At 47.5% G+C, this 9,756-nt stretch overlaps 1 protein-coding gene across 2 annotated transcripts in view; it reads left to right on the top strand.

Annotated features, from left to right (window-relative positions):
* wt1a (WT1 transcription factor a) overlaps positions 1 to 6,566 on the top strand; it is a 20,727-nt gene extending 14,161 nt beyond the window's left edge. The window contains exons 5-9 of one of the 2 annotated variants that reach the window (XM_087798048.1): positions 97 to 187; positions 1,615 to 1,759; positions 4,111 to 4,200; positions 5,754 to 5,837; positions 5,937 to 6,566. In XM_087798048.1, the coding sequence (XP_087654174.1) occupies positions 97 to 187; positions 1,615 to 1,759; positions 4,111 to 4,200; positions 5,754 to 5,837; positions 5,937 to 6,058 (532 nt within the window). In that variant the 3' untranslated portion in view covers positions 6,059 to 6,566. Of the gene's footprint in view, positions 1 to 96; positions 188 to 1,614; positions 1,760 to 4,110; positions 4,201 to 5,753; positions 5,847 to 5,936 lie in introns of both variants that reach the window. The other variant, XM_087798047.1, reaches the window with a different exon arrangement.
* The last annotated feature ends 3,190 nt before the right edge of the window (positions 6,567 to 9,756 follow it).

Genomic DNA, 9,756 nt, shown 5'->3' with positions numbered 1-9,756 from the left:
CTACAAACACGTGCGGAGTGACTTGTGTACAAAAACTCACAACCACACTAAAATACTTCAACTGTCTCGAGATCAACATGTTCTCTGTGTCTGCAGCCACGCAACCAGCTACGAGCCCGACCCCATGGTCTACAGCTGCAGCACGCAGTACCGCATCCACACACACGGAGTCTTCAGAGGGATCCAGGTACACACAGAAATGCATGATATCACACTCATATGAATAATAACAATAACACACTCACATACATACCAATGCACAATAACACACACTCACATTCACACACATAAATACACACATACACACTCCAATTAATAATAACACACTCACATTCACACACATAAATACACACTCAAATTAATAATAACACACTCACATTCACACACATAAATACACACTCAAATTAATAATAACACACTCACATTCACACAGATAAATACACACTCCAATAAATAATAACACACTCACATTCACACACATAAATACACACTCAAATTAATAATAACACACTCACATTCACACACATAAATAAATACACACTCCAATTAATAATAACACACTCACATTCACACAGATAAATACACACTCCAATAAATAATAACACACTCACATTCACACACATAAATACACACTCCAATTAATAATAACACAGTCACATTCACACACATAAATACACACTCCAATTAATAATAACACACTCACATTCACACACAAAATACACACTCCAATAAATAATAACACACTCACATTCATACACATAAATACACACTCCAATTAATAATAACACACTCACATTCACACACATAAATACACACTCCAATAAATAATAACACACTCACATTCGCACACATACATGCATGATAACAAAGAGCCGCGGATTGCATACTCAAGACACACACACAAACACACACACATAAATACACTAACACACTCCAATTAATAATAACACACTTACATACACACAGACGCATACTCGTATACACACACAGACTCTCTTCCACACACACTTAAAAAGATGCACAAACACACAAATACTCACAAACAGAGACACACAGACACGCAAATGAACATACACACAGACACATAAAAAGTTGCACAAACACACAAAGACTCACAGACATACAAATAAACATACACACAGACACATGTACACAGACTCACACACACAAACACACATAAAAAGATGCACAAACACAAATAAACATACACACAGACACATGTACACAGACTCACACACACACACATGGAAAGAGAGTCGATCAATATTCATGTGTTAATGATCTGAACACGATGACAAAGTTCTGGACCTGAACCTTTGGACCTGAGCCAGTCCAGAACCAGACGTCGCTGAGGAGTCGTTTGTGTCATGTGACCCTGAAGTGTTGAGCAGCAGTTATTGATGGGGTGCTGGAGGAGGATCGGGGTCGTCGGGGGGTCTAGCCGGTCATACTGGGGTCATGTTACCGTCATGGTCTCTGGAGCGAACACCAGCAGAACCGGATCCATCACATGTCCTCTCAGCCAGGAAGAGACGACTGGAGCAGCAGCTCTGCTGTCAATCACTTCAGAGGTGTGTGTGAGTCTGACGTGTGTGTGTGTGTGTGTGTGTGCAGGACGTGCGGCGGGTTCCTGGCATCACTCCGGCGCTGGTGCGGTCGGACGGCAGCGAGAAGCGTCCGTTCATGTGCGCTCACCCCGGCTGCAACAAACGCTACTTCAAACTCTCTCAGCTGCAGCTGCACAGTCGCAAACACACAGGTGAGTCACCTGTCAATCACTCCTGTCAATCACCCTCACTCCTGTCAGTCGCCCTCACTCCTGTCAATCATCTTCACTCCTGTCAGTCATCTTCACTCCTGTCAATCACCCTCACTCCTGTCAATCACCCTCACTCCTGTCAATCATCTTCACTCCAGTCAGTCATCTTCACTCCTGTCAATCACCCTCACTCCTGTCAATCACCCTCACTCCTGTCAGTCGCCCTCACTCCTGTCAATCACCCTCACTCCTGTCAATCATCTTCACTCCTGTCAGTCATCTTCACTCCTGTCAGTCGCCCTCACTCCTGTCAATCACCCTCACTCCTGTCAATCACCCTCAACCCTGTCAATCATCTTCACTCCTGTCAGTCATCTTCACTCCTGTCAATCACCCTCACTCCTGTCAATCACCCTCACTTCTGTCAATCATTCTCACTCCTGTCAATCATCTTCACTCCTGTCAGTCATCTTCACTCCTGTCAGTCGCCCTCACTCCTGTCAATCACACTCACTCCTGTCAATCATCCTCACTCCTGTCAATCACCCTCACACCTGTCAATCACCCTCACTCCTGTCAATCCCCCTCACTCCTGTCAATCACCCTCACACCTGTCAATCACCCTCACTCCTGTCAATCCCCCTCACTCCTGTCAATCACCCTCACTTCTTTCAATCATCTTCACTCCTGTCAGTCATCTTCACTCCTGTCAATCACCCTCACTCCTGTCAATCCCCCTCACTCCTGTCAATCACCCTCACTCCTGTCAATCATCTTCACTCCTGTCAGTCATCTTCACTCCTGTCAGTCGCCCTCACTCCTGTCAATCATTCTCACTCCTGTCAATCATCATCACTCCTGTCAATCACCCTCACACCTGTCAATCACCCTCACTCCTGTCAATCACCCTCACTCCTGTCAATCATCTTCACTCCTGTCAGTCATCTTCACTCCTGTCAATCACCCTCACTCCTGTCAGTCGCCCTCACTCCTGTCAATCACCCTCACTCCTGTCAATCATTCTCACTCCTGTCAATCACCCTCACTCCTGTCAATCACCCTCACTCCTGTCAATCATCTTCACTCCAGTCAGTCATCTTCACTCCTGTCAATCACCCTCACTCCTGTCAATCACCCTCACTCCTGTCAGTCGCCCTCACTCCTGTCAATCACCCTCACTCCTGTCAATCATCTTCACTCCTGTCAGTCATCTTCACTCCTGTCAGTCGCCCTCACTCCTGTCAATCACCCTCACTCCTGTCAATCACCCTCAACCCTGTCAATCATCTTCACTCCTGTCAGTCATCTTCACTCCTGTCAATCACCCTCACTCCTGTCAATCACCCTCACTTCTGTCAATCATTCTCACTCCTGTCAATCATCTTCACTCCTGTCAGTCATCTTCACTCCTGTCAGTCGCCCTCACTCCTGTCAATCACACTCACTCCTGTCAATCATCATCACTCCTGTCAATCACCCTCACACCTGTCAATCACCCTCACTCCTGTCAATCCCCCTCACTCCTGTCAATCACCCTCACACCTGTCAATCACCCTCACTCCTGTCAATCCCCCTCACTCCTGTCAATCACCCTCACTTCTTTCAATCATCTTCACTCCTGTCAGTCATCTTCACTCCTGTCAATCACCCTCACTCCTGTCAATCCCCCTCACTCCTGTCAATCACCCTCACTCCTGTCAATCATCTTCACTCCTGTCAGTCATCTTCACTCCTGTCAGTCGCCCTCACTCCTGTCAATCATTCTCACTCCTGTCAATCACCCTCACTCCTGTCAATCACCCTCACTCCTGACAATCACCCTCACTCCTGTCAATCACCCTCACTCCTGTCAATCATCTTCACTCCTGTCAGTCATCTTCACTCCTGTCAATCACCCTCACTCCTGTCAGTCGCCCTCACTCCTGTCAATCATCTTCACTCCTGTCAGTCATCTTCACTCCTGTCAATCACCCTCACTCCTGTCAATCACCCTCACTCCTGTCAATCACCCTCACTCCTGTCAATCATTCTCACTCCTGTCAATCATCATCACTCCTGTCAATCACCCTCACACCTGTCAATCACCCTCACTCCTGTCAGTCATCTTCACTCCTGTCAATCACCCTCACTCCTGTCAGTTGCCCTCACTCCTGTCAATCACACTCACTCCTGTCGATCATCATCACTCCTGTCAATCACACTCACTCCTGTCAATCATCTTCACCCCTGTCAGTCGCCCTCACTCCTGTCAATCACCCTCACTCCTGTCAATGATTCTCACTCCTGTCAATCACCCTCACTCCTGTCAATCACCTTGACTCCTGTCAATCATCACTGTGTCATGTGACCAGGAGAGAAGCCGCATCAGTGCGACTACACCGACTGTGGACGACGTTTCTCTCGCTCGGACCAGTTGAAGAGACACCAGAGGAGACACACAGGTTTGACCCGTGCTGACCCTGCTGGAGCTGATCATGTGACCAGTCGACACACCTGTCTGTCTGTGTGTATTTGTGTGTGTGTCACGTTTGTGTGTTTAATGTGTGTGACTGGGTGTGTCATATGTGTTACTAGGTGCGTGTCATTTTTGTGACTGTGTGTATGTCATGTGTGTGACTGTGTTTGTCATGCGTGTGACTGTGTGTGTCATGTGTGTGACTGTGTGTGTCATGTGTGTGACTGTGTTTGTCATGCGTGTGACTGTGTGTCATGTGTGTGACTGTGTTTGTCATGCGTGTGACTGTGTGTGTCATGTGTGTGACTGTGTTTGTCATGTGTGTGACTGTGTATGTCATGCGTGTGACTGTGTGTGTCATGCGTGTGACTGTGTATGTCATGTGTGTGACTGTGTACGTCATGTGTGTGACTGTGTATGTCCTGCGTGTGACTGTGTACGTCATGTGTGTGACTGTGTATGTCCTGCGTGTGACTGTACGTCATGTGTGTGACTGTGTATGTCATGCGTGTGACTGTGTATGTCTTGCGTGTGACTGTGTATGTCATGCGTATGACTGTGTGTGATTTGTTTGACTGTGTTTGTCATGCGTGTGACTGTGTATGTCATGTGTGTGACTGTGTATGTCATGCGTGTGACTGTGTATGTCATGCGTGTGACTGTGTATGTCATGCGTGTGACTGTGTTTGTCATGTGTGTGACTGTGTATGTCATGCGTGTGACTGTGTATGTCATGCGTGTGACTGTGTATGTCATGCGTGTGACTGTGTATGTCATGTGTGTGACTGTGTATGTCATGTGTGTGACTGTGTTTGTCATGCGTGTGACTGTGTATGTCACGAGTGTGACTGTGTGTGTCACGTGTGTGACTGTGTGTCACGTGTGTAACTGTGTGTGTCAAGTGTGTGACTGTGTGTGTCATGTGTGTGTCATGTGTGTGACTGTGTATGTCCTGCGTGTGACTGTGTACGTCATGTGTGTGACTGTGTTTGTCATGTGTGTGTCATGTGTGTGACTGTGTATGTCCTGTGTGTGACTGTGTACGTCATGTGTGTGACTGTGTATGTCATGCGTGTGACTGTGTATGTCATGCGTGTGACTGTGTTTGTCATGCGTGTGACTGTGTATGTCACGCGTGTGACTGTGTGTCACGTGTGTGACTGTGTGTCACGTGTGTAACTGTGTGTGTCAAGTGTGTGACTGTGTGTGTCACGTGTGTGACTGTGTGTGTCACGTGTGTGACTGTGTGAGACTGTGTGTGTCACGTGTGTGATGTGTGTGTCACGTGTGTGACTGTGTGTGTCACGTGTGTGACTGTGTGTGTCAAGTGTGTGACTGTGTGTGTCACGTGTGTGTCATGTGTGTGTCACGTGTGTGACTGTGTATGTCACGTGTGTAACTGTGTGTCAAGTGTGTGACTGTGTGTGTCACGTGTGTGACTGTGTGTGTCACGTGTGACTGTGTGTGTCAGGTGTGTGTCACGTGTGTGTCATGTGTGTGTCACGTGTGTGACTGTGTGTGCTCTCTGTACATGTGTAGGTGTAAAACCGTTCCAATGTGAGACGTGTCAGAGACAGTTCTCTCGGTCTGACCACCTTAAGACTCACACTCGGACTCATACAGGTAAAACAAGTGCGTAACTTTTCTTTTCTTCTCACTCAGGTGTTGATTGTCAGCAGGTCTGTGGTCGCGCCGCTCTGACGTGTCGCTCTTTCTCCGCAGGTGAGAAGCCGTTCAGCTGCCGCTGGCCCAACTGTCAGAAGAAGTTCGCTCGCAGCGACGAGCTGGTGCGACACCACAACATGCACCAGAGGAACCTGAGCAAGCTGCAGCTCGCCATCTGAGCCTGGAACCAGCAACCCTGTTGGTCTGTGCTCCTCAGCGTGACTCGTGGTGCCTTCAAGGACTCGCCGGTCAGACTGTTCAGTGAAGGCATCGTGATGCGTTCAAGGCCACAGAGAACAACAATCCAAATCCTTCCCGTCACAAAAAATGTGTAAAAAAATCCCCAAATAAATGTTCTGAAGCTGAACCAGGACCTCGTGATCCACTGGTGGGTTCAAGAACAAGACCTTGTTCTTCAGAGCTTCTGCTGTTTCCAGGCTCTACTCCGAGTCTCTGGCGGACGAACTGTCGGTGAGGATCGACTGACTCGTGTAAATATCCTGCTTCTTTATTTATTTGGCCGACACATCGAGTTTTTCACTGGAACGCTTCGTCGCTCGCCTGTAAATAAACATGTTTGTTTGTGTTACCGTGGAGATGTACCTGCTCGTTTGGTCGCCGTGGCGACGGTCGTGTAACTGAAGACGTTTGTTTCCGCCCATGTACGAATAAAGATTTGAAACCTTCGTCGGCCTGACCACGTGACTGACCGGAGCGAAGGGAACTGGACGAGCCTGACGCACGCTTTATGACGGCAACAAATAGACACACACCCCACTTGCTACACACTACCACAGTTTAGTAACACAACAATATGAGTAAATAAGGAAATATTGTATATTTATGGCGTTCATTCATTTTCGTGTAGCAACTAAACCTTCGGCCACTAGATGGCAGTCACGTCCTCCATCTACGATGTTGTAGTTCTACTCTTATTCTCTCCACTCACCTCGAAGCATGTCAACAGTACAGCACACCCTAGTGGTCATCAGGTTCCACTACATCCTGTTGACGTTCTTCTGGATATGTTCTCCACTGGTCTGAACTACACCTGCCTCTGCATTAGCCTCGATCCCATAAGACGGAGCATCTGCTGAGACGAGTGTTTCCGTCTTTGCTCAGTTCTTTCTTCAGTCGGCCGTCCCATGTCCCTGCGCAGTCATTTCTCTGCAAGTCTCTTCAAGGTTCCGTAAGAGTCGGGAGGTTTGGTAAAAACTTGCCAACATACTGTACCTGGCGTGCAGGTAACAATCTGGGAGATTCTCGGCTGGGAACGTTCCGGTGCTGAGGAGATTCCGCTCGGGAGATCTTCTAAAACGATACCTCCAGAGCGGAGTGATGAAAGTTGTCGGTGTCTCTAAAGGTATTTGCCAAACATCCTGACGTGGCATCCGATTAAGAGAAAACCACGGGTCCGTCCGGCTCCAGATCCACTCAGACCCTTATGTCTCCATGTGGTTTTGGTACAACCTTCATACCTGCTCACCACTCTGTCGACTCTTGGATCTTCTGGATGACCCCCATATCCTCCGGATCTTTACCTCGTCCATATGAGGCAACACTACACGTCCTGGAACTGACGGAGCTGACGGTGTTTCTCCTTCCATCTGTTCCATCTTGTTGCAGCCTTGAAGTTTTACGAGTTCTAGATTAATTTCAATGTTTTGTTTCCATACGTCTTGTTCTTGACCTTGATGTTGTTCTTCTGCTCGTCTTCTGTCGACTCGACTCTGTTTCCTGTTCCAACACGTCGCAGCAAAATGACCAGTTTTCTCGCACTTTCTGCTTCCCTCGCCGGACGTCGTTTCCACGGGTGTTGACGGCATTTTCCACGTCTTGATCGATGGTTTGTTCTCTGGACTGTTGGTTTTTTGTTAATCATTTTTTTACATTTGCTTCTTTTTGTTTCTGATTTTCGTCCGACCTGTTATTGTTTTGGTGTCAGCGTGAGGTCATGATCTAGTTGTAACTTTTCGGATCATTTTTCGTCTCTGATTCCAACCATGATCCGATCTCTTATCATTTCTTCCTACAGATGAAACTATCACCAGGATTCGTTTTAGCGAAATTTAGCGTTAGCTTTAGCGTTAGCTTTAGCATTAGCTTTAGCATTAGCTTGGGTCACTGAGAACCTCTTCTGACATCTTCTTCGAAACTTTCCAGAAGTTTTCGTCACTCGCCGATGTCTTTCGTCATCTTCCGACACCGTGTACGATGTTGTCGCTCGACTCTTGACTTTCATACGAGACACAACGAGGCTAAACAGACGTTTTTATTCTCTCTCTGATCTCCACACACCTCCAGCCATGTCAACAGTACAGCACACCCTAGTGGTCATCAGTTGCCACTACACTCCGCAGCTATAGGAACTATGAAATCCCGTAAGACTTTGGAGATGACTGAGGACGAGAGGATACAGTGACTCCAGCAGCTTTTAAAGCTGATGTTTGGACATGTTTTGGTTTGAAAACAAAAGAAAGTAGTTACGATTTCGTCAAGAGTCATGTGGTCTGTAACAAACATCCTACACAAAAACATACAAACACTAATTTACACAAAATCTCACACCTCAAGAAAACAAAAGTGCATTATGACCACAATAAACAATACAATAATACGAAAGTACAAGAGCTTCTCGGACACGGTTCTGCTGGACACAGACACACACAAACTCTCACAGACACACACACACACACACACACACAGACCCCCACACACATACACACACACACACACACACACATACACAGACACACACACACACAGACACACACATACACAGACAGACACAGACACACACACACAGACACACACACACACACAGACACACACACACACACACACACACAGACACACACACACACACACACACAGACACACACACACAGACACACACACACACACACACACAGACACACACACACACACACACACACACACACAGACACACACACACACACACACACACACACACACACACATACACAGACACACACACCCCCACACACAGACACACACACACACACACACACACACACACACACACACACACACACACACACACAGACACACACACACACACACACACACACACACAGACACACACACACAGACACACACACACACACACACACACACACACACATACACAGACACACACACCCCCACACACAGACACACACACACACACACACACACACACACACACACACACACACACACACACACACACACACACACACACACACACACACACACACACACACACACAGATGAGAGATTGTGTCTCTGACTGCTGAGGTGAAGCTCGGGGGAGTTTCAGGGGATTTCCATGGAGAACCTCGACTGATTTACACTTGAGCTGCTCAAGTTCAACAAAGATACAACTTTCCCTCCTTCCTCCTCCTTCTCTTCCTCCTTACCCTCCTTTTCTTCCTCCTCACCCTCCTCTTCTTCCTCTTCACTCTTCTGTTCTTCTTCCTCCTTTTCTTCTTCTACCTCCTCCTCTTCTTCCTCCTCCTTTTCTTCTTCTACCTCCTCCTTTTCTCCCTCCTCCTTTTCTTCTTCTACCTCCTCCTCTTCTTCCTCCTCCTTTTCTCCCTCCTCACCCTTCTTCTCTTCCTCCTTCTCTTCTTCTACCTTCTTCTCTTCCTCACCCTCCTCCTTCTCTTCTTCTGCCTCACCCTCCTCCTTTTCTTCCTCCTCACCCTCCTCCTCTTCTACCTCCTTCTCTTCCTCCCCCGCCTCCTTTTCTTCCTCCTCACCCTCCACTTCTTCTTCCTCCTTCTCTTCTTCTTCTTCCTACCCCTCCTACCATTCTTCCTCCATCCACTCCTTTTCTTTTTCCTCCTCCCCCTCCTCCTTTTCTTCCTCCTCA

Source organism: Callionymus lyra, chromosome 8, assembly GCF_982586985.1.
Source record: "Callionymus lyra chromosome 8, fCalLyr1.hap1.1, whole genome shotgun sequence".
Taxonomy (NCBI): Eukaryota; Metazoa; Chordata; class Actinopteri; order Syngnathiformes; family Callionymidae; genus Callionymus; species Callionymus lyra.
This window is presented reverse-complemented; position numbering and strand designations above follow the sequence as displayed.